The 26,091-nt window shown below is 46.6% G+C and overlaps 1 protein-coding gene across 2 annotated transcripts in view; it reads left to right on the top strand.

The window, feature by feature from the left end:
• The first annotated feature begins 9,808 nt into the window (after nt 1-9,808).
• P2RX7 (purinergic receptor P2X 7) overlaps nt 9,809-26,091 on the top strand; it is a 55,276-nt gene continuing 38,993 nt past the window's right edge. Inside the window, exon 1 of one of the 2 annotated variants that reach the window (XM_019039068.4) lies at nt 9,809-10,071. In XM_019039068.4, the coding sequence (XP_018894613.1) occupies nt 9,947-10,071 (125 nt within the window). In that variant the 5' untranslated portion in view covers nt 9,809-9,946. The remainder of the gene's footprint in view (nt 10,072-26,091) is intronic. The other variant, XM_019039067.4, reaches the window with a different exon arrangement.

Raw genomic sequence — 26,091 nt, forward strand, 5'->3', positions numbered from 1 at the left:
CCTCAATCAATCAATCAACTGTTATTCTCAGAGGGCTTTGGCAACTGGCTTATCCTTCTCGCCCCAGTTCCTACCGCCAAATTGGTGACTTTAATGACCCAGGACCTGGCCGAACTCCTGGCCCCTCAGCTCCTGTCCCTTCTTATTCCAATGACCTTCACCTCCACTCTACTTTAGCCACCATCTCCCTGGACCATGTACTGGCCCTCAGTTTCTCCTGGAATGAATCTTCCTCTAAAGTCTCACATTTCTCTGATCACAGACTTGTACCTTCTGTTCTTTTGATCATTCCAGCTTAGCAGTTCTTTGAACTCCAGAATCCCTTGGCCCTTCCACTTTCTCCCTCTCAGGACCCTCCTTCCTCCAATTCCTTTCCCATCCAGCCTAGATTCCATGATCTTTGCTATACCCAGTCATGGATGTTGTGAACGACTCCCCAACATCCATTCCAACCCAGACGGTTGGTCCAAGTTGGTCATGGTCATTCCCTGTCTCTTATCAGGAGAGAAACAGTCATGTGACTCACTTCTAGTTCTAGAGGGTAGAGTGAGGTGGGGTAAAGAGGACTCTGGGAAAGATTTTCCCATGAAAGAGACAAAAGAACTGATGATCTTTCCTTCTGAGGATGAACCCAGCAACAAGGGTGGCAGTGCACAGAGACAGGAAGAACCCAGATCTTTGATGATGTTGTCAAACCACTAAATCAACCCCATCTGAAGTATCTTCCCCCAGGATATCCTAATACATGAAATAATAATTTATTTCATATTTAAGCCAGCTTGAGTCAGGCATTCTGCTACTTTCAGACAAAAGCACCCTAAATAACTTAATTTGCAACTTGCAGCAAAAGCCCAGTCCTGGATCAATGTAAATTTCCTTCCATTCTGTTTTTATACCTGTTCTGCTTAGACTGGTGGAGAAAACAATAGGTCCTCTGTCCTCCAGAAACCTCAGACGTCTCTCTACCCATCCACCATTAGGAGAGCGTTTCCCCATCCATCTCCAGCCTTTGTTTAGGGTTGCAGAAGACCTGCGTTGTTATGTGAAGCGGCCAGCTGTCTTGACTAGGAGATAGATATTTTTTAAAGTTCCCAAGGATAGCATGGGTATTTGGCTTGGGTAGAGGGGAACAGAGGGGAGATCTTGAGGTTAAAAGAAATCCAGCATTCATAAGGAGGTAGCGTAGTTATACCCAGATTAAGTTGAATGAACGAAGTCATTCCCAGTGGCTGAGTTGAGTTAGGGGACAAAGAGAAGCTTCCTGCCCCGTGTTGTGGCCTGGCAGGGGTGCAAGCCCCAGGGGAGGGTGACCTATGGGCAGAGCAACTGAATCAGCTTTTTGCTCCTGTATCTTGGACCTGACTAGTTACTGTCCCAGTAACACATGTCGACACCATAACAAACATAGTAGATACCAATGATGACACATCTTAAAACTATGTGAACCAGTTGGCAAGTCCTGGTGGTTACTGAGTGTGGAGGTGGGAGGCGGTTCCTGTTGGTGGGAAGGCCCAGGCCTCTACCATAATCTCAGTCACCTAGACTGTTGGCAATAACAAATTCATGGTCTCTAATTCTCACCACTACTCTGGAATTCCTGTTTTCCCTGTTGGCTCTCTCCTCCCATTCACCATAGCAACTATTTTGAATCTTCTCTACACTCATCCCACGTCCCACCTGCCTGCCTTCCCTCTCACTCTCAGGCACCTCTGCCTCCCCTTCCTTCCTTGCTTCCTTTCTTCCTTCCTCCCTCCCTCCTTCTCTCTTTCTCTTTCTTTCTTTCGTTCTCTTTCTTTCTTTCTTCTTTCTTTCTTTTTTTCTTTCTCTTTTCTCTCTCTCTTTCCTTCCATCCTCCCTCCCTCCTTCTCTCTTTCTCTTTCTTTCTTTCTCTTTATTTTTCTTTCTTCTTTCTTTCTTTCTTTTTTTCTTTCTTTCTTTCTCCTCTCTCCCTTTCTTTCCTTCCTCCCTCCCTCCCTCCTTCCTTCCTTCGAATCTTCTCTATACTCATCCCACCATCCCACCCACCTGCCTTCCCTCTCACTCTCGAGCAACTCTGCTTCCTATTTCTTTTTCTCTCTCTTTCTTTCCTTTCTCTCTTTCTCTATTTCTTTCTCTTTTTTTTTCAGGGTCTTGCTCTGTTGCCCAGACTGAGGTGCAGTGGTGCAATCATGGCTCACTGCAGCCTTGACCTCCTGGGCTCAGGTGATCCTCCCTCCTTAGCCTCCCAAGTAGCTGTGGACTTGTCCCCAAGGAGGACTACTGTGCCTCCTATTTCACACAGAAAAAATTTTTTTTTAATTTTCATTTCATTATGTTGCCCAGGCTGGTCTCAAACTCCTGACCTCAAGTAATCCTCCCACCTCAGCTTCCCAAGTAGCTGGGACTACAGGTGTGAGCCACCACACAAGGCTTCACACAAAATAGATGCCATTTATCTGATTGGGACTATCCTTACCTTCCTTGCTTACCTGCAACTGTTGTAGCACTGTCCAGTTGAGCTTTCTATACTGCTGGGCAAGTTCTGTATATCTTTGCTGTTCAATATGGTAGCCATTAGCTACAGGTGGCTATCAAAATATGGCTTGTACAGCTGAAAACAATAATTTTAAATTTTACGTCATTTTAATTAATTTAAATTGAAGTATGTGTGAGTGGCTGCCCTATTAGGCAGCACCAGTTTAGCATAACTAAAAGAAAAACATTTGTGGATACCAAGGCACTGGGATTTCTGCTAACCCTCTGACATCACTAGGCAATAGACTCTTGACCAACTATTATAGGAATTCTGAATTAGGTGATGAGAAGGAAGTAAGATAGAGTTAAAAAAAAAAAAGTACATTCGGCAGGGTGCAGTGGCTCACGTCTGTAATCCCAGCACTTTGGGAGGCCAAGGCGGGCAAATCACAAAGTCAGGAGTTCAAGATCAGCCTGGCCCACATGGTGAAACCTCATGCATACTAAAAATACAAAAAAATTAGCTGGGTGTGGTGGCGCGCACCTGTAGTCCCAGCTGCTCGGGAGGCTGAGGCAGGAGAATCGCTTGAACCCAGGAGGCGGAGGTTGCAGTGAGCAGAGATCACACCATTACACTCTAGTCCGGGCGACAGAGTGAGATTCCGTCTCAAAAAAAAAGGAAAAAGAAATAAAAAAGGCACATTCACTGAGAAATTGCCCCGGAGAAATAAAGAGGAAAAAAATATTGCTTTGACATGTTGTTTTAGTCGTGGCAGTTATGAAGAAGGAAACCACACAGTGAACCACGGCTGGAACATTGGTTCCATGGTGGTACATGGCTCTGTACACATGACAGAGAAGAAAAGCCTTGTATCATGGCTGCAAAGCCCCACTGGTACTGACATGCTCACAGCATCTGTGGGAGGAAAAATGGAACACCAGCCACGTAGAGAAGAGAGTGAGGTGTCGTCATCAGTTAAGTAACTTCAAGGAGTGTCCAGTTACCTTTGTTTGCATTTTCTACCTTTCATGCAAAATGTGTGCAACACAAACAGATGGGTAACTTGCATGTCCCATTTTGTGTAGCTGATTTTGCTCACTTTTGGAGACTCTGCTGCTGGGGCAGTCCTGGAGAAATAGCTGAGAGAGCAAACCAGCTGAACACTCATTATTTTCTTAAGCAGTAGATAGCTGCAAAAGCTCCATTTCGTTTCTTAAACAGTTTCTTTCAGTCTCTTTACCTGTAGGTATGCTAGTTTACAAGGACTCCAGATGGCCTGGGAGCTTCAGAACCTTTTGCCAATTATCAGAGGAAGGTAAAGCCTGATGGAAACCAGAGCAACGCAGAATCAGGGACTCCTTGTTATCTTTAGACCATTAATATATCATTATAATACCAAAATTCCCACGCAGAGAAGAAAATTGCTATTTTCTTTTTTCTTTTTTTCATTTTTCTTTTTTTGAGACAGAGTCTCGCTCTGTCGCCCAGGCTGGAGTGCAGTGGTGCAATCTTGGCTCACTGCAACCTCCACCTCCTGGGTTCAAGTCATTCTCCTGTCTCAGCCTCCCGAGTAGCTGGGATTACAGGTGTGTGCCGCCACACCTGGCTAATCTTTGTAGAAAATTGCCATTTTCTAAACATGCATCCTGTGAAGTGACATGTTTATGATTTGCACCTGCACATCTAAAGTTCCTCCCTGCACAAACAGACAAACCTCCCCGCCCCATATCTAACTCCTTAAAATTCCCCAGCTACCCACAACTTGGGGAGGAGGAGGTGTCTCTGGAGCAAGAGGTCATTCCTTCTCCTTCTCTGGCCAAAGAATAAATCCTGCTTGCCTTCCTCCCCACAACCCCCCAATCTGTGTGTTCTTCCTTTGCAACTGACACAAAGTAGGGAAAGGACTCAGTTTACCCATGGCAGTTCTATCACATTTTAAATAGTTACACACCTTTGCAAATCTGTAAAGTTTGAGTACATTTTCCTGTCTCCTCTGACCTACCCTGAATGAGCAGCCAATTGTTTAAAGATCCTATTTGGAGAAATTTCTTTCTCCCCTGATTTAAATGCTTTTATTGCACACTAAGTTCCTACTCTTTTTTTTTTTTTTTTTCATTATTGCAGACAGAGTCTCACTCTGTGGCCCAGGCTGGAGTACAGTGACATAATCTTGGCTCACTGCAGCCTTGACCTTCCAGGGTCAAGGGATCCTCCCATTTCAGCCTTTCGAGAAGCTGGAACTACAGGTGTGTACTCCAACAACTGGCTAATTTTTTTTTTTTTTTGTAGAGACAGGGTTTTGCCATGTTGCCCAGGCTGGTCCCAAACTTCTGGGCTCAAGCAATCCTCCTGCTTTGGCCTCTCAAAGTGCTGAGATTACAGGTATGAGCCACCACACCCGGCCTGCACCTATCTTTGTGTTTAATACGTGACTCCACTCTGTTCCAATAATGTATCTGTCAGTTCCCTTACTAGAGCTGCTTTAATTACACAGATTTACCATCGCTCTCAATATCTCCGTGGCCACCGGTTTATTTGTGAAGTGTTCATCCCATGGCCTCTGGGGACTCACTGTCTCCCGGCTTTCCTCTCCTCCCTACTCTGCCTCAGCTTAGTCTCCTTGGTGTTGGTGTCATTCAGGGATCTGTCTTCGGTCCCCCTCCGTGTCACTCTACCCTCTCCCTGGGCAGACCCGTGGCTCCACTCTTGCCGCTTCTGCCCATTTTCCATGGTGCAGCTAGAGTGCTCTGACTGAGCTGCAAATGAGACCATGCACACCCGTTTATAAACCCACCTATTGTTCTCAGGGTAAATTCCAGACAGACTCTTTAACACCAGAACATAAGGCTGGACGAGATTCAGGTCCAAGTAGTTTGTTTGGGAGGTGACCCAGGAAGAGGAGTGGGGAAGTGAGACAGGGAAGGGAAGGCAGTCAACACAGGAAGCATTAAAGAGTAGGTCAGGAGGCCGGACGCAGTGGCTCACACCTCTAATCCCAGCCCTTTGGGAGGCTGAGGCGGGCGGATCACTTGAGGTCGGCAGTTCTAGACCAGCCAGGGCAATATAGTGAAACTCCAACTCTACTAAAAATACAAAAAATAGCCGCGAGTGGTGGCACGCGCCTGTAGTCTTAGCTACTAGGGAGGCTGAGGCAGGAGAATCGCTTAAACCCGGGAGGCGGAGGTTGCAGTGAGCCGAGATCGTGCCACTGCACTCCAGCCTGGGCGACAGAGCAAGACACTGGAAATAAATAAAACTAATTAATTAATTAAAGAGCAGGTCATGGCTGTGGTCATCTGGGCTCAGATCCCCTCAGGCCCTCTGGAGACTGCCTAGACTTGTCTCAGAGTTGTCCCACCTGGGGGAGGAACGGGTATTTAACCAGCAGTCCCTCAGCCTTGGAGCCTCTATTCTCTGAGAGTCACATTCTCATTCTCTCTCTCTCTCTCTCTCTCCCTCTCTCTCTCTTCCCACCCCCCTCCTCTCTCTCTCTCTCTCTCTCCCCATCTTCCTTTCTTTCCTCTCTCCCTTCTCCCCCAACGGAGGTTGGCCCTTGACGCCATGTGTGATTATGGCCCCGCCCACAGCCATAGCTGATTGGACCAGGGATAAAGAATTAGGCCAATCAGATTCATTCCCCTTGAGTTCTGGAACTGGGCAGGGGATCTGGGCTTGCATTTGAACTGTGGAACCTAACTTGGAGAGCATTGCTGAACCACGTGCCCTGGCAGAAACAGAGGAAGCCAGTGTTTAGAGAGACTCACAATGGGCACACAGAGACAAACAGAGGCGGGCTTCAGACAAACTGAAAGAGCAATCTCGGCACAGGATAGTTTGGTTTCTGATTCTATTAATAGGTTCTCATGAGGTTGGGCACATTTCCTGCACTTGCAGTCTGCGAGATAAGTGTTTCCTCAAAAAAAAAACCTCCCTTTTCTGTTGAAGAATGTCACTTGATTTTCTGTAAATTGTAAACACACCCACACACTCACAAGACTAAGAAATCCACCATTTATTCAATCCTCAATTTTTTTTTTTTGTGGTAACTTTATATTCCTTCCATCACGAGGTCAGAACATTTCATTGCTGCTGTGAGACTCTCCAGAGTTCTCATTAAAGAGTTCAAGACAATGGCTGTTCCGTTAGCCTCGATCTCTGAGTGATTACAGAGAGCTGAGCCTTCTGGGAGACCCATGATGGACATATAGTGTGAGTGAGAATTAATTCATCACCGCTATAAGCCATGAGACACTGAGAGTGCTTTGTTATTGCAGCATAACCTGTCCTATCCTGATAGAATCATAAGAAGTGCTGAGAGACAATTTGCTGGAACTGATATTTACAGGGAGAAGAGAGCCAGAGAAAGATAAGACAAAGATTGGATGCAGTGGTTTATGCCTGTAACCCCAGCACTTTGGAAGGCTGAGGCAGGAGGATCACTTGAAGCCAGGAGTTCGAGACCAGCCTGGGCAGCATAGCAAGACCCTATCTGTACAAAATTTAAAAAAAAAATTAACGAGGCTTGGTGGCATGTGCCTGTGGTCCCAGCTACTCAGGAGGCTGTGGTAGGGGGATCACTGGAACCCAGAAGTTTGAAGCTGCAGTGAGCTATGATTGCGCCACTGCACTCCAGCCTGGATGACAGAGCAAGACCCAGTCTCTAAAATAAATTAATTAAATTAATTTTTTAAAAAGAAAGATAAGATAAAGAGTCATAGAAGTACAAATGAGAAACCAGGAGAACATGGGACCCAGGAAAGTCATGGAAACCAAGGGAAAATACTGGTCCAAGATGCAGAAAGTAGTCAGTGATGTTGAATGCATCCAAGAGATCAAGTAACATAAGGAATAAAATATATCCACCCAGTTTGGCAACTGAGAAGTCTTTGGTAACCTCATTGAGAACAGAATCCCTGGAGTGGAGGAGGTAGCAGTGATGAAATAGCGGACAAGGGCTGAAGGAGTGGAGAGGGGAGAGCATGAGGGACCAGTGCAAGAGTGCAGCAGAAAGACAACAAACAGGCCGGGTGTAGTGGCTCATGCCTGTAATCCCAACACTTTGGTAGGCTAAGGCGGGCAGATCGCTTGTGACCAGGAGTTCGAGACCAACCTAGCCAACATGGTGAAACCCCATCTCTACTAAAAACACAAAAATCAGCTGAGCGTGGTGGCGCATGGCTGTAATTGCAGATACTCATGAGGCTGAGGCACAAGAATCGCTTGAACCCAGGAGGCAGGGGTTGCAGTGACCCAAAATCTTGCCACTGCACTACAGCCTGGGCAACAGGGGGAGACTCCATCTCAAAAAAACAAAAAAACAAAAAAAAAAAAAGAAAGAAAGAAAAGACAAAGAAAGAGAAAGAAAGAAGGAAAGAAAGAAAGACAAGAAAATAGATGTCTTTGAGTGGTAGCAAGAGCAACACTGAAGTGATTTGCCTATTCTGGACATTTCCTATAAATGGAGTCGTAAAAGATGTATCCTTTTGTGTCTGGCCTCTTTCACTTAAGCGTAGTGTTTTCAAGGTTCATCCATGTTGGAGCATGGGTCAGTGTTTCATTCCTTTTTATGGCTGAATAATATTCCCTTGTATGGACTTTTGTCCTTTTGTGTATCCATCCATCAGTTGATGGACATTTGACTTGTCTGCCTGTTCACTGCCATATCTACTATTCCTGGTGCTCTTGGGAATGAGTGAATGAATAGCATAAACAGAGCTGTCCAAGGTCACAGAGCTGGTAAGATGTGAAGCCAGGATCGGAAGCCAGGCCATTAGTCCCCTAGAGCCTATGTTCTAAGCATCAGGCTTTACCTGTGAATCTCTTTTTACAGATGAAGATGACCGTATCACTCAGATTCCCGGCAGGAAAGCAATGGCATACTCAAGTGGGGCAACTAATGATGGAACCATTTACAAAGGTGTGGACAGAGTTAAGAAAAAGCAATGGGAGATAGTGAGCTTCCTGGGGCTGGTAAGAGTGGGGAGCCCTTACCACTCCCAGGACTAAAGGAGGGAGTGGTGCCCAGAAGCCCTGCCTATATGCAACTGAGAAGGGCAGGGCCAGGGAGTCACGTCCATCCTCACTGCTCTCCAGTCTCCGGAACTGGAAGCCAGAAGGTGAGGGGAACCCTGATGCAGTTTGTATGTGTGGGAAAGTACAATTAGTTTAGACTGAAAAACTGAAAATCTACCCGGCCACTTAGCAGGCTGGAATAACAGAAATGGATCAAGCCAGCTGTAAAGATAACAGGGAACAATAATTCTCTGTAGCTGTAAAGTGATAATACAACCCTGCATCTTTGAGTGACTGCTGAAACATTGTCCTTTAAAATCAGAGACCTTCAGAAACTTTGCTGTTTGAAATTACATGACTAAGACTGAAATATCCCAATTTTGCCTGGAAGATTTAAGTCATCTTGACACAGAGAAGCAGCCTCAATTTACAACTCAGGAGCAGAGCTTCAGATAAAGATTTTCTGGACACATTTGACATTTATCTTAGCTATGTTGCTTCCTAGGAAACAGGGCCCTGGGTCCTCTTTGCAATCCAGACTGAAGTTGACTGCTTTGTACAAACCTGTTTTGCTTTGAGTCCATCAAAACATGACTTCATTTAGATTTTATCTCAACTCCACTTTCCTCGGAATCCTATAATAAATTGCTGTCTTCCTTTGTTTGGTGATGTGCAGTAGCTCTTCTGGTGGGTGGTGTCCCTCACTGAACAGGTCAATAAACCTAACTTTGTTGGACTGCCACTGTGTCCCTGGTGATCTTTGGCTGATTGGTCTAGGTCATAGATCGACCTTCCGGGGTGCAGAGGAGGGTGGAGAGTAACTCAGAGGGTCAAGCATGAAAGATCTGGCAGAAAAATAAAGCCCCTCCACCCCCACCACCCCTACCCCTGCAAATCTGATTTCCCCCACCAACTGCAGACCAGAGTATTATAAGGGGCGGTGGAAGAAGAGGGGGAGATCTTCATTTACCCAGAGCTCCTATACATCAGGGGCTGAATAAAGGGTTGTAGAAATGAATGAATCAATCTCTGAGTGGGGCTTCAGGCAATGGAAAGATCTCAGTCCTTTTCTGAGGCATAATGGAAGCTCCCAGTCTTGTGACATTTGCAAGGCTGCCCCTTTCTCCCAACAGACATGAGACCAAAAAAGTGAAAGGAAAGGGGGGAAAAGGGAGAATTCTAAAAATGCCCATCCTCTGAACACCATCTTTGTGTAGGCATCTGGGGGAGGCCAGCTGGGGTGAGGTCATCTGCCAGCCAGGCCCGTAGGACTTGGCGCTTCTTGTTTATCACAGCCACATGTGGGGCCACTGCCAGGGCCCGCCCCAACTCTGCAGTCATTGGAGGAGCTTGAAGTTAAAGACTCCTGCTAAAAACCAGTACGTTTCATTTTGCAGTTACTGGGAGGGGGCTTGCTGTGGCCCTGTCAGGAAGAGTAGAGCTCTGGTCCAGCTCCGCGCAGGGAGGGAGGCTGTCACCATGCCGGCCTGCTGCAGCTGCAGTGATGTTTTCCAGTATGAGACGAACAAAGTCACTCGGATCCAGAGCATGAATTATGGCACCATTAAGTGGTTCTTCCACGTGATCATCTTTTCCTACGTTTGGTAAGTGGGATCTGGGGAGGACCCAGATCTCTGCAGTGGCCGACAGCACAGAAAGCCCCAGCGGGCAGCTTCAGGTGCACATTCTGAATCTCACATGGTTTTCGAATCTGAGACGTGCTCTCACAGCCAGCTGGGCGGGAGGGAGGAAGCAGCAGCAGGCAAGAGGAAACAGTGCCAGGCTGCAGCAGAGAGAAGCCACAGGACAAGCGGGATTCCTTTCTGCTCTACTTCAGGCCCGCCAGGGCGCGCAGGGCAGGGCGTGCCTGGGGAAGGTAGGAAAGCGCAGGGCAACACCCTGGATCCCCAGGGAGGAGGCGAGGATCTCAGGGCACGCCTGGTGATCATGCTGGCATCTGAGTCACCATGCTTGGGAGGAATAGGACCAGGCTTGAAAATATATTATAACCTTAGGTCCTCACCAACGTCAGGAAGGCCCTGCTTTTTGGTTTTTGTTTCTTCTAAAAGAAACTTACTGAGATATAATCTATACACCATACAATTGACCCATTTAAAGGGTACCATTTAATGATTTTCAGATTATTCCCAGAGTTGTGCAACCATCCCCACAATCAATTTTAGAATATTTTCATCGACTCAAAAGGAATCCCACACTCCTTCACCATCATTTCCAACACTGTTCCTCCTCCTTCCCACCCATCAATTTCCTTTCTGCCTCTATGGATTTGCCGATTCTGGACATTTCATACAAATGGAATCACATAATCTGTGGTCCTTTGTAGCACTTAGCGTGTTTTCAATGCTCATCCATGTTGTAGCATGTGTTGATACTTCATTCAATTTTTTTTTTTAAAGAGACGAGGTCTCACTATTTTGTCCAGGCTGGTCTCAAACTCCTGGACTCAAGTGATCTGCCTGCCTCGGCCTCCCAAAGTGTCAGGATTACAGGCGTGAGCCATTGCACCCGGCTGATACTTCATTCCTTTTTACGGCTGAGTAATACTCCATTGCATGGATAGACCACTTTTTTCTATCCATTCATCCATTGATGGACATTGGGGTTGTTTCTCTTTTTTGGCTATCATGAATAATGCCACGTGAACATTTGTGTACGAGGTTTTATGTGGATATATATTCTCCTTTCTCTTGAATATGTACCTAAGAGTAAAATTGCTAGGTCATATGTTAACTATGTTTCACCTTTGGGGGGAATGTGGAGCTGAATTTCACAGCAGCTGCAGTTTTTTACATTCGCATCAGCAGAGTATGAGGGATCCAATTTCTCCACATCCTCACCAACGCTTGTTATCATCTGTCTTTTTGGGTTTTGTTGTTGTCATTTTGTTTTTGTCTTTGAGATGAAGTCTTGCTCTGTTGCCCAGGCTGGAGTGCAGTGGCGCAACCTTGGCTCACTGCAACCTCCACCTCCCCGGTTCAAGCGATTCTCCTGCCTCAGCCTCCCGAGTAGCTGGGATTACAGATGTGCGTCACCACTCCTCGCTAGTTTTTGTATTTTTAGTACAGATGAGGTTTCGCCATGTAGGCCAGGCTGGTCTCAAACTCCTGACCTCAAGTGATCCGCCCACCTTGGCCTCCCAAAGTGCTGGGATTACAGGCATGAGCCGCCACGCCCGGCTGATTGTCTGTCTTTTTTATTATAGCCATGCTAGTGGGTGTGAAGTGGTAGTTCACTGTGGTTGTGATTTGAATTTCCCTGATGGTGACTGCCTCTTATTCTCTGTGCTGATTGATAATGATGATGAAGGCAATTTGTATCTATAGAGAGTGGCAGTGTAGTTTACTAAGAGTTAGGGTAACTTATTTCATAATACTGGCAATGTCTTCTGGGCCAAGTCATTAACTTCTCTGAGCCTCAGTTTCTGCATCTGTTCATAGGGTTGTGGCAATTAACCAAAAAAAAAAGGCATGAACAGCCCTTATCATGATGACTGACATAGGATAAGAGCTCCATAACTAGTATCTATTTTTAAAAAATAATCTTTTTAAGTCTGGGAGCGGTGGCTCACACCTGTAATCCCAACACTTTGGGAGGCCGAGGCAGGTGGATCACGAAGTCGGGAGTTTGAGACCAGCCTGGCCAATATGGTGAAACCCCATCTCTACTAAAAATACAAAAATTAGTGGGGCGTGGTGGTGCACGCCTGTAATCCCAGCTGCTAGGGAGGCTGAGGCAGGAGAATCACTTGAACCCGGAGGCGGAGGTTGCAGTGAGCCGAGATCAAGCCACTGCACTCCAGCCTGGGTGACAGAGCAAGACTCTATCTCAAAATAATAATAATAATAATAATAATAATCTTTTTGATTATATAATAGTATATATGTATATAAAATACATGTATGTATTTTTATGTATATCCTCTGCTCTGACCCTCAAAGTAACCACGTCCAAGTTCAGGATTTGAAATCTGGAAACGTGGATTCAAAAATCCTTCACCTCTTTGAGCCTTGGTTTCATCATCTGTAAAATGGGGAGAATTGTTGATAGGAATATTAAATGAACTAATAAATGCAAAGCTGTTTGAGAAATATATGGCATATAGTAATCCCTGATTAAGTGTTAGTTCTTATTATTAATAATGCTATTATTAGGATTATTATTATTCGATTCATATGTTTACTGTTCAACAAATATTGAATGATAAACATATACGCTGGGTCCGGCACGGTGGCCCATGCCTGTAATTCCAGCACTTTGGGAGGCCAAGGCGGGCAGGTCACTTGAGGTCAAGAGTTTGAGAACAGCCTGGCCAACGTGGTGGAAACTCCATCTGTGCTAAAAATACAAAAATTAGCCGGGCATGGTGGTGGGTGCCTGTAATCCCAGCTACTCGGGAGGCTGAGACAGGAGAATCATTTGAACCCAGGAGGTGGAGGTTGCAGTGAGCCAAGATTGCACCACTGCACTCCAGCCTGAGCCACAGAGTAAGACTCTGTCTCAAAAAAAAAAAAAAAAAAAATATATATATATATATATATAGTATTTTTAGTAGAGATGGGGTTTTGCCATCTCATATATTTTTATATATTTATATTTTTTATATATTTATATGTATTTTTATATATTTATATATATATATGTGCTGAAATCTAAAATAAGACATATCACTTAAACCAGCTATCATAGGACCAATGGTAAAGAGCATAATTAGTAAATGCCCCCTTCTGCATTAATACATAGATTGTATGTCACAATTTCATGTAGCAGGTGATGGGACTTCCTGACATTCTTGGGCCCAGCATACAATCTTTTTATTTCTTTTGTAGAGACAGGGTCTCATTGTGTTGCCCTAGGCTGGAGTGCAGTGTCATGATCACAGCTCACCACAGCCTCAACTTCTGAGGCTCAAGTGATCTTCCTGCCTCATCCTCCCAAGTAGCTGGGACCATAGGCACACGCCATGATGTCTGACTAATTTTTTATTTTTTTTTGTGGAGATGGGGGTCTCCCTATGTTGCTCAGGCTAGTCTCAAACTCCTGGACTCAAGTGATCCTCCTGCTTTGGCCTCCCAAAGTGCTGGGATTATAGGCATGAGCCACTGTGTCTGGCCTACAATTCCTTTTCTTTCTTTCTTTCTTTTTTTTTTTTTTTTTTTTGAGATGAGGTCTCACTCTGTCACCTAGGCTGTAGTGCAGTGGTGTGATCTCAGCTCACTGCAACCTATACCTCCCAGGCCCAAGCAATCCTCCCACCTCAACCTCCCGAGTAGCTGGGACCACAGGTGTACACCACCACGCCCAGCTAATTTTTTGTATTTTTGGTAGAGACAGGGTTTCACAATAGTTGTCCAGGCTGGTCTTGAACTCCTGAGCTCAAGCAATCCACCCGCCTTGGCCTCCCAAAGTGTTGGGATTACAGGTGTGGGTCACCATGCCCAGCCTTCAATTTCTTCAGATTATTGTATAATAATAAAATTTCTAAAAACAGATTACTATGAGAACACCTTGTAATGATAAATATTTTTCTTTCACATGGTGAAATCATAACTTACATGTATTTAACTCCCTCAAATTCAGTTATACATGTTCCATGGGGATATGGAGAGAGAGAGAACAATGTAAATAATGCAATGATTCAGCAACCGGGTTCGCTGGAGTAGTTGTGAGATGGGATACTGGCATCTGGTGTTCCCTCCGTCAGTCTCTGTTCCCACGTGCTTTTTAGCGAGCATCTTGCTGCTCTACTTATTAATCTAGGTACATATTTTTCAGCCACATGACCCCTAAAATAAGTCAACTCCTTCACCTTCACCTGGAGCAAAACTGTAAAAACAGCAACTTGTTCTAGATCTGGAGGCAAAATTGGCTCCAGCAGACCCACTGGGAAGTGGGAGGTGTTTGCTATGCTTTGTGGACAATTTAAGGGTTTAAAAGGCAATTTTGATGAGCCATGATTTTCATCTTAAGTGCCAACTTTAGAAGATAACCTTCATATAAAAGTTTCTCTACAGTTTGTATTTTAAAATATAAAATGGAAGAAAAAACTATCACCAGCTTTGCTTTTTTCCTCTTGGTTAATGGACTATCTATTAACATCTCACTAAATGGCCAAATGGAGTCTTACAGTACACAGTTTGGGAAATGTTGCCTTAAGTTGCTCTGTGAAGCCTTAAGTTCGTGTAACCATGACTTAGCCATCTGTGAAATGGGTAGACCCATGGGGCATAGGAATTGGGGAATGTATTTTGCATCAAGTAGGACTGGTGTGGACCACAGGTGGAAATCCAGACAGGCTCGAGCAATGTTCAGGATACAGCAGCAAGTGACAGGTTCTGGCCAGCTGTCCCTACTGGGGCTGGAAGGACTAAGAGCCAGGATAAGGAGACAGGGCCTCGGTCATTGAAAATGGGATACAAAGCAGGGACTGGTTATGGCGGAAATTAACCAAGAGGCTGTTCAGCTTCTTCTATTCTCACAACCAATTCAGATCTGGATTCAAAGGCAAGGATGCAGCTCCAAGAGGAGTTTGTGTTGGAGATCTGTGTAGACAGGATGCTAAGCAGGTCTGTGTCAGCCAGGATCGTTTGGGCAGTAAGTGACAGAAACCCAACTTATGTTAACCACAAAGCCTCAAAGGGGAATTTATTGGATCATGTAACTGGCCAGTTGAAGAGATGGTGCTGTCCTCGGACGTGGATGAAGATAAGAGTTCAAACTATGTCATCAGGACGGATCCCTCTCCCTACATCCTGGCTCCATTTGCTTCTATTTGGCTTCCTTCTTGAACAACTCTGTATGTACAAGATATCCCCACATTCTCTTCTTTTAACAACCTCAGAGGAGCAAACAAGTCTTTCCTGATAGCTCTGCTAAGAAAGTCCCAGGAAAGACTCTGATTGATCAGATGTGAGTTACAGATCCATCCCTGAACCAATCACTGTGGCCAGGGCCAAGGTGTCATCCCATTGGCCAGCCTGGGTCATGTGCTGGCTCCCGTGGCAGGAAGTAGGGAGAAGACGAGGGAGCCGTGTGAGCCCTACGTGAACCACATCCAGTGGATTTTCCTTAGGAAGGAAGATTCTGTGACCAGACAAAATGGGAAAAGGAAGTGGGGAGGGTAGGCAGACAAAAATCAGTGATCTGTTACAAGGTCTTTCCAAAAGCCAGAAATTAGGGATTTCTAAGTCTACCTCTCTAGTCCTGGCTTGTCTCAGCCCTGCAGCTGGGCTGTGGAGACTCCATCAGCAATTGCTGACCTCCTATTCTTACCTCGGCCCCTTCCTGAGTCCCACCAGGAGCCCTGCTCCTCATCTGGGACGTGCTTCTTGGCCCATGGAGGTTGCCAGCTCACCTTGGTACTTTACTACTATTTGGTTTCTGTGACCACCAAGCTGTTGCTTAAACCAAGCCGCCTATGGTGGCACCACTTTGGAGAATTCTTTTTTATTTTTTGAGACAGGTTCTCACTCTGGTTACCGAGACTGGAGTGCAGTGGTATGATCTTGGCTCACTGCAGCCTCGACCTCCCGGGTTCAGGTGATTTTCCCACCTCAGCCTCCCCAGTAGCTGGGACTATTGGTGCATGCCGCTACACCCGGCTAATTTTTGTATTTTTAGTAGAGACGGGGTTTTGCCATGTTGGCCAGGCTGGTCTCGAACTCCTGACCTCAGGTGATCTGCCCGCCTCGGCCTCTCAAAGTGCTGAAATTTCAGGCGTGAGCCACCGCACCCGGCTGGATAATTCTTTAGATTTTATTCCAAGTGGGTTGAGAAGCCATGGGAAGATTGTAAGCAAAGGAATAAAAGTTGGTTGCATTCTCTTTGGAGGATTTCCCTCTTCCCTGGAGACCAGTCCTCACAGAAGCTTTTCCAATGGCCACAGAAGACTAAGGAAGATTGAGAGAGGCACAGGAAACAATTCCACTCAGAGCTGCTGCTTCGCCACTGCCCAGTCAGCCTCCACTGGCGCCAACATGAGCCTATGCTGTCATTCCTGGGCCCAGGCTGGCTGTCGCCGTGGATATGGTGCTGCTGTGCTAGTTTGTGGCTGTTAAAATGGAGCTCCTGGCTGGACACCTGTTTCCCAGTGGGTGGCCACAAACCTGTGAGTCTGGGCCTCCTCCAGCTGAGTAGAAGTGAGCCCAGCACAGAGGCCGGGGAGGCCCCAGACGCCAGGAGGAGCAAATCCAAATCCAACCCAAGCATGGCCCCTCTGACCCTGACCATCTTTTTTTTTTTTTCTTGAGACAGTCTCCCTCTGTCACCCAGACTGGAGTGCAGTGGCACGATCTTGGCTCATTGCAACCCCCACCTCCTGGGTTCATGCGATTCTCCTGCCTCAGCCTCCCTAGTAGGGACTACAGGCGTGCACCACTACACCCAGATAATTTCTGTATTTTTAGTAGAGATGGGGTTCTGCTATGTTGGCTAGGCTGGTCTCGAACTCCTGGCCTCAAGCGATCTGTCCGTCTTGGCTTCCCAAAATGCTGAGATTACAGGTGTGAGCCACTGCGCCCAGCCTGCCCCTGACTGTCTTCAGAAAAGTAGAAGCAGGAGGTCTGCCACATTCTCATCCCACCCTTGACACCTGGGTGATGTGCTAGAGCTTGAGGGGGTCAGAGATAACCCAGTTCGGGAAGTGACCCCGTAGGAGAAGAATCCAGCCACGTGACACATGGTACGAAGAGAACAGTAAATGCAAAGACCTGGAAACACAAGAGGAACAGCAAGGACAGCATGTCCCAGAACCTGGGGAGAGAGGAGGGAGCAGCCGGAGCTGAGGGCAGGTCAGGGGAAGAGTTGCTATTTGATTTTCAGTGCCATGGGAAGCCACTGAAAAGTTTTATGCAGAGAAGTAAAACCATCTCACTCAGGTTTCTAGAAGCCTTATGGGCCACTGTGCAGAGCATAGAGTGTGGTGGGACAAGAATGACGGTGAGGAACCAGTGAGAAGGTTCCTGGAGTCACCAGATGCGAGGAGATAGAGGCTTGGGCTAGAATGGGCTGGCGGAGCTGGAGAGAGGTGGACAAAGCTGAGATGTGTTTTGGAGGCAGAAATGATAGATTTGCTAGGAGGTGAAAGATGGCTCTAGATTCCTGAGGAACGATGATGCCTTTTACCAACCTGAAGAAGACCAAGGAGAGGCTTGAGGACTAACACGGAACTGTGAAGGAGGCCAGGCAAAGGTGGAGACTGCCGTGAGCTGTGATCACGCCACTGCACCCTTGCCTGGGTGACAGACTGAGACCCTGTCTTAAAATATATATGTAATAAAAAATAATAAATAAAGGGCCAGGCATGGTGGCTCACGCCTGTAATCCCAACACTGGGAGGCTGAGGCAGGTGGATCACCTGAGGTCAGAAGTTCAAGACCAGCCTGGTCAACATGGCGAAATCCCATCTCTACTAAAAATACAAAAATTAGCCAGACATGGTGGCACATGCCTGTAATCCCAGCTACTTGGGAGGCTGAGGAAGGAGAATCACCTGAGGTCAGAAGTTCAAGACCAGCCTGGTCAACATGGCGAAATCCCATCTCTGCTAAAAATACAAAAATTAGCCAGACATGGTGGCACATGCCTGTAATCCCAGCTACTTGGGAGGCTGAGGCAGGAGAATCACTTGAACCTGGGAGGCAGAGGTTGCAGTGAGCCTAAATCACACCACTGCACTCCAGCCTGGGCAACAGAGTGAGACCCCATAAATAAATAAATAAATACATAAATAAAGGATATCAGGCAAGCAATTAAAACACCTGCCTACTACCATCTATCCGCATCGTTTTTTTCATGTCTAACACCAAAACACCAAAATAGCTGGAAACACATCATGTCAAAAGATAAGCATGATTCTTTCAAATGAATGGCTGTGGACTTATGAAAAGCTGCCTCCGCGTCTGATTTTCTTGTTTCAAGGGGTAATGATGGAGGTTTCTCTCCTGCACCCGCAGGCCTCCGGGGATGCTGCCCCAGTCCAGCTTCCCACCCTGGGCTGGAGCCTCCCAGCCCCGCTGCATGGGTAGCACAGTGTTGGGAAGAGGAAGGAGCAGTTTGTCTGGCTTTTTCACAGGCCCCCAGCTGGCCGGTACAGTGGCAGAGAAGGCGAGGCCGAGGTGGAGCTGGGGAAGCCAGCAGGGGCCTGATCATGGAGCGCCTTGAGCTGCATCCCACAGGTACTGAGAAAGCATGGAGAGCTGTCCCCCAGCCCCCAGCATCTTATTAGAAAATATTGAAACATAACAGAAAACATGAAGGGTTTTATGCTCATATTTTCATTTTAGAGAGATCATTCTGCTTGAAATATAACACCTACTGAGTACTGCTGAGGACTTAGCATGTGCCGGGTTCTGTTCTTAGCATGTGACATGTATTGGCCTATTTGATTTTCCTACATAATCCTGGAAGATTGGTTGTGGGAGTGGGTGATCATGACCTGAACAGCCTAACCATGTTTAGGGAACGCTCTGTGTTATGAGTTCCACCACACAATCCATGTCACAGCTGAATGTCCCAGCTTCCCTTGCAGCTAGGACACAACAGGAGACCCAAGCTTTCCAAACATATGCCCCAGGCAACACTTTGATACACAAGGAATAACACTGGATGCTGGGTGTGCACAGAATTCAAATTCAGGAATGGAGGGAAGTACTGCCCTTTGACCCATACAATAGGGGATCCCCTTCCTTGGACCCCATGGCTTAGAGGGCCCCACTCTGTCCCTCTGCAGACTGTGAGCTGCCCTATGGAATGAGGGGTGTCTGAGGCTGTATTAGTTTCTATTTGTTACATAGCAGTGGAAACTAACACAGTCCCACAGGCCTAAATCAAGGCGTCAGCAGGCTAAGTTCCTGCCTGGAGACTCTGGGGAAAATTCACTTCCAAACTCATTTTTGTTGTTGGCAAAATTCAATCCCTTGAGGCTGCAGGACTGGGCTCTGCTCCTCACTGGCTGTCAGCCTGGGGCCACTCTCAGATTCTGAAGTCCTCCCACATTCCCTGCCACGTGGTCCTCTCCATCTCCAAGCCTGCTATGACACAACGCATTGTTCTCATGCTTCAAATCTCTGACTTCTCTCCCGGGACCAGAAGAAGAATACTCTCTTCTTTTAAGGGGCTCATGTGATTGGGTCAGGTCAACTCTATCATATCATGGAGTCTCACCGTCTTGCCCAGGTGGGTCTTGAACACCTGGGCTCAAGTGATCCTCCTGCGTTGGCCTCCCAAAGTGCTGGGATTACAGGCGGGAACTGCTGTGCCCAGCCAAGGCCGGCATCTTCAGACCTCTCTGCCCTGTTTTCACATGGTCTTCTCCTCTTTGTGTGTGTGTCAAATCTCCTTCTGCCTCTCTTATAAGGACGCGTGTAATAGCACTCAGGGCCCACCTGGATGACACAGGGTCATCTTGCCATCTCAAAAATCGTTAACTTTGGCCAGGTGCAGTGGCTCATGCCTGTAATCTCAGCACTTTGGGAGGCTGAGACAGGTGGATCACTTGAGGTCAGGAGTTCAAGACCAGCCTGGCCAGCAAGGTGAAACCCTGTCTTTACTAAAAATACAAAAGTTAGCTGGGCGCGCACCTGTAGTCCCAGCTACTCAGGAGACTGAGGCAAAAGAATCGCTAGAACCTGGGAGGCAGAGACTGCAGTGAGCCAAGATTATGCCACTGCACTCCAGCCTGGGGGACAGAGTGAGACTTCATCTCAAAAAAAAAAAAAAAAAAAAGATGACTGGGCACAGTGGCTCACATCTGTAATCCCAGCATTTGGGAGGCCCAGGTGGGCAGATCACCTGGGTTCAGGAGTTCATTTGAGACCAGCCTGGCCAACATGGTGAAAGTCTCTCTCTACTAAAAAAAAAAAAAAAAATACAAAAATTACCCAGATGTGGTGGCAGGTGCCTGTAATCCCAGCTACTTGGCAGGCCGAGGCAGGAGAATCACTTAAACCTGGGAGGCAGAGGGTGCAGTGAGCTGAGATCACTCTGCTGCACTCCAGCCTGGACGACAGAGCGAAACTCCATCTCAGAAAAACAAATTAACCAGGCATGGTGCTGCGTGCCTGTAGTCCCAGCTACTGGGAAGGCTGAGGTGGGAGGATTGCTTGATCCTGGGAGGTTGAGGCTGCAGTGAGCTGTGTTTGTGCCACTGCACTCCAGCCTGGGAGACAGAGTGAGACCTATCTCAAAAAAAAAAAAAAAAATCAGCCAGGCGCGGTGGCTCACGTCTGTAATCCCAGAACTCTGGGAGACTGAGGTGGGTGGATCACCTGAGGTCAGGAGTTCGAGACCAGCCTGACCAACAGGGTGAAACCCCGTCTCTACTAAAAATACAAAAATTAGCTGGGCATGGTGGCAGGCACCTATATAATCCCAGCTACTCGGGAGGCTGAGGCAGGAGAATCGCTTGAACTCAGGAGGCAGAGGTTGCAGTGAGCCGAGGTCATGGCATTGCACTCCAGCCTGGTGGCAGAGTGAGACTCCGTCTCAAAAAAAAGAAAGTCTCTTTTTACAACTTTTTTGAGGTATAACTTACATATCAGAAAATCACCGGTTTTAAATATACATTTCAATGACTTTTAGTAAATTTCCCAAGTTGTGCAACCATCATCACAATCCAGTTTCAGAACATTTCATCAGCCCAGTAAGAGCCCTCACACCCATTGACAGTCACTCCCCACTCCCACTTCCTCCTGGTGGTTGCTCAACCCAGGTAACCATGAATCTATTCTCTGCCTCTGGAGATTTGTCTTTTCTGGACAATCTTTCTTCTTAAACTCAGCAGAGTGAGTTCTGTTGTTTAGAACTAGAAACACTGCCCAATAGAATACTAATATCCTCTTGTTTTGCAAGGGAGTTAGAGTCTCGCTCTGTCGCCCAGGCTGGAGTGCAGTGGTACGATCTCGCCTCACTTCGACCTCTACCTTCCGGATTCAAGCGATTCTCCTACCTCAGCTTCCTGAGTAGCTGGGATTACAGACGTGCACCAACACACCTGGTTAATTTTTGTACTTTTAGTAGAGATGGGGTCTCACCATGTTGGCCAAGCTGGTCTTGAACTCCTGACTTCAAATGAGCCACCCGCCTTGGCCTCCCAAAGTTCTGGGATTACAGGCATGAGCCACTGCACCCAGCCCTAATATCCTCTTATTACAAAAGAAGAAACAATGACTCAGAAAGATTAAGTCACTTACCCAAGGTCGTGTAGTCAGTAAGCAATAGAGCTGAGACTGAACCTCACTCCAAAGTCTATGCTCTCACTAAAGTATTGCAGTGTAGAGAGTAGAGGGGACAGGGTGAGACTGGAGGAAGGGAGGGCATTTAGGAGACTATTGGGATGTCCAGATCTGAGAGCTGTTGGCGACCTGGACTGGGGAGGTGATAGAGGCAGAGGAGAGAAGTAGATGAATTTGAGCATATTAGGAAGTGAAACAGTAGGATTTGGCAACTGAACGGGTGAGTGGACAAGAAGGAGAGGATGAGTCAAAGAGTGCACCATGCTTCTGGCTTGGGCAACTGATGGGTACTGGAATAACTTGCTGGGATAGGAAATGCAGGAGAAACAGCCAATTTGGGGTGGAAGATGAGGTCAGGACTGAAGGCATTGAGTTTGAGGTGTCTATGGAATGTACAAATGGAGATGTTGAATGGATGGTTGGATATACAAATCTGCAGCTGAAATGTAGGTTTCTATATCAAGAGCATATAGATGGCAACCAGAACCCTGGAAGAAGCTGCAACCGACCAGCAAGAGAAGATGTAGATGAGAAAGCAAAAGGGCCTAGAACACGCCCCAAAGGAGTGCTAACCTTTAAGGCGTGGGAGTGCAGAAGTCCCCAAAAGATTCTGAGGAGTAGCCACGGTGATCCAATGAAAGTCAGGCACAAGTGGATCCCTGCAAGCTAAGGGAAGGAGGCGAGGGAAGTGGGGCATGGTCACAGTCAGTGTCAACTGCTGCTGAGAGTTCCAGGAAGGTCAGGTCCGTGGTGTATCTATTGGATTTAGTGACAATGACGTTGTTGTTTACTTGGCAAGAGAGGCTTTAGAGAAGGGATGGGGGTGGGAACCAGACTAGAGTGGGTAGAGGAGTGAGTGAATCGAGATGTGGAAGTGGACGTGATGACTCACCCTTTCTTTCTTCTTTCTTTCTTTCTTTTTTTTTTTTTTGAGATGCAGTCTTCCTCTGTCGCCCAGGCTGGAGTGTGATGGTGTGATCTCCACTCACCACAACCTCTGCCTCCTGGGTTCAAGTGATTCTCCTGCCTCAGCCTTCCAAGTAGCTGGGATTACAGGCATGTGCCACCACACTCGCCTAATTTTTTGTATTTTTAGTAGAGACGGGGTTTCACCATGTTGGCCAGGCTGGTCTCAAACTCCTGACTTCTTGATCCATCTGCCTCAGCCTCCCAAAATGCTGGGATTACAGGCGTGAGCCACCGTACCCGGCCTGGTGACTCACTCTTTCAAGGGACTTGGCTATAAAGAAGAGAGGCATGAAGTGGTGGTAGGATGGATTAAGCTGGGGAGGGGAGGCATTTTTAAGATGAGAAATGATGTTTAAATGCAGATGGAAATGGGACAGGAGAGAAAGGGAAGTTGATGGGGTAAATGAAAATTATCATCATCATCTTCCTCACCATCACCAGCAGCAACCACAAGGAAAGCTTGTTCTGCTCTGGGACTGCCCTGTTAGACATTTCTTCCTTATACTGAGCCACAATCTATCTCCCTGTAACTTTTGCCTTTGGTTAGAGTTCTGCCTTGTGTCCCTCTTCTACTCTTCAAATGGCTACACACTGCTACTATGTCTGTCCTCTTCTTCAAACTCACAGCCCCCATCCTACGGGCCCTGTGCTCCCAGCCTGGTGACCAGACCCTCTACTGTCCCAGCCAAGTTCACATGACCATCCTCTTATTGGTCAAGCCTCTCTTTTTTTTTTTTTTTTTTTTTTGAGATGGAGTCTCACTCTGTCACCCAGGCTGGAGGGCATGGCGCAATCTCAGCTCACTGCAACCTCTGCCTCCTGGTTTCAAGTGATTCTCCTGCCTCAGCCTCCTGAATGCTGGGATTACAGGCATACATCGCCATGCCTGGTTAATTTTTGTATTTTTAGTAGAGATGGGGTTTCACCATGTTGGCCAGGCTGGTCTTGAACTCCTGACCTCCAGTGATCTACCCGCCTCAGCTTCCCAAAGTGCTGGGATTACAGGCGTGAGCCACTGAGCCGGGCCAAGCCCCTCTGAAGAGGCAGTGTGCACACTCTTGCTTTGCTGATAGAAGCATGAAATGGTTCAAGTTTTTGTGATTTGGGAAAATGAACTCAGCTATAAAATGTGCATACCCTTTGACCCAGAAGTTGTCCTATGGACTTAATGTCTTAGGGGTGAGAAGAAGCTTGTGCAGGGATTCCTGGCAACATGAATGTGGGGTGGACAGACAGTGAGCACAGTGTTGAGGAGCACAGCCTGAGTGCATCTCCCTGAGATCAGGAACAGGACAAGGATGCCCGCTTTCACCGCTGCTGTTCGACAGTGTACTGGAAGTTCTAGCCAGAGCAATTAGGCAAGAAAAAGCAATAAAAGGCATCCAGATTATAAAGGATGAAGTAAAACTATCTTTAGTCACAGGTGGCACAATCCCATATAGGGAGAATCCCAAAGAATTCACAAGAAAACTGTTAGAGCAAATAAACTAATTCAGTCAAGTTGCAAGGAACAAGATCAACACACAAAAATTAATTGTGTGGGTTTTTTTACACCAGCAATGAACATTTGAAAAGGAAATTCAAAAAAGTATTCCATTCACTGTATGTAGCATTTAAGAAAGCTGAGGCTGTGAAGCTACATGGCTGTGTTTGGAGCTGGTGCTGCTATTTACCATGTGACCTTGGACAAGCTTCTCACTTCATTCATGCCACCGTTTATTCAGCTATTAGGTGGGGGTAATAATAGTACCTTCCTTATAGAGTTGGTTTTTTGTTTTTGTTTTTGTTTTTGTTTTTGGTGGGGGAGAGTAAGGATTGCAAGAGTTAATATATGTCAGCAAAATGGACTTAGAAGAGTGGTTGGCACGTGGTAAGGACTATATTAGGGTTACCAAAAAATGTTTATAATTGGGAAAATTGAACAAAGGTTCCAGTAAATATCCATCCCAGAGGCTGGTTGACAAATTATCACAATGTACCTTTTAGCTTGAACCATATGGAACTGACTATATTCTATAGCTATGGCCTACAAAATGCAAAATGGGCAGTTTTTTTTTGTTGTTTGTTTGTTTGTTTGTCTTGAGACAGTCTCAGTCTGTCACCAGGCTGAAGTGCAGTGGCACGATCTTGGCTCACTGCAACCTCTGCCTCCCAGGTTCAAGCGATTCTCCTGCCTCAGCCTCCCAAGTAGCTAGGATTACAGGTGTGCACCACCACGCCCAGCTAATTTTTGTATTTTTGGTAGAGATGGGGTTTCCACCATGTTGACCAGGTGGGTCTTGAACTCCTGGCCTCAATTAATCTGCCTGCCTCGGCCTCCCAGAGTTCTGGGATTACATGCGTGAGCCACCGAGCCCAGCCAAAATGGGCCATTTCATATGTTCAATCTAAACACTAAGATACTCTTTAGCCACTGAAAATGACTGTGTATCATAGATCTATCTTTATCACAGATCTATCTTTACTGTCATAGAAAGAACTAATAACATATTATTGAACAAAAATAACAAGTTAAAAACAGCTTGCAGCCACGTTTGTAACATCAGTATATCTATTTGTGTGTCTAGGTGTTGACATAAAGAGATATCTAGAAGACACTCCCATTGCCTATGGGAATGACTTGGGCTGGGATCTATTTATTTATTTATTTATTTATTTATTTATTTTGAGACAGAGTCTCGCTCTGTCACCCAGGCTGGAGTGCAATGGCATAATCTTGGCTCACTGCAACCTCCGCCTCCCAGGTTCAAACGATTCTCCCACCTCAGCCTCCCAAGTAGCTGGAATTATAGGCACCCACCACCGTACCTAGCTAATTTTTGCCTTTTTAGTAGAAATGGGGTTTCGCCATGTTGCCCAGGCTGGTCTCAAACTCTTGATCTCAAATTATCCACCTGCCTCAGCCTCCCAAAGTGCTGGAATTACAGGCATGGGTCACCGCACCCAGCTGTGATCTTAATTTATATTTTTTCTTTTTAACCCTTGATTTTTACCCTGTTTGACTGACTTTAGGAGTCTGACCCCCAAAACTGCAAAAGAATAAATTAGTGTTGTTGAAAGCCACTAAGTTTGTGGTAATTTGTTAGAGCAACAACCAGAAACTAATACAATCGGGATTAAACTTGCCCTGGGGGTGCTGGCTCTCCCCCACTTTCTTCTCAGAGCATCTCTTGGGTCCTCGCCCCTTGCTGAGCCCCCACCATGGCCGGGTGGACCAGCAATGGACCTGATCAGATTATCCTCTTGGGATTTTAAATAAGAGATGCAGACGCTGCACGCCAAGCTTCTCTGTGCCGCACTGCAGGCACAGTCCTGGCGCTACTGTTCTTTAGGGGTCCATGAAGATGTTTGTTGGCCTGGCTTAGGTGTGAGCTAAGAGATACAAGGGATACACTTTGGGGGCTC

Source organism: Gorilla gorilla, chromosome 10, assembly GCF_029281585.2.
Source record: "Gorilla gorilla gorilla isolate KB3781 chromosome 10, NHGRI_mGorGor1-v2.1_pri, whole genome shotgun sequence".
In the NCBI taxonomy this organism is placed as follows: Eukaryota; Metazoa; Chordata; class Mammalia; order Primates; family Hominidae; genus Gorilla; species Gorilla gorilla.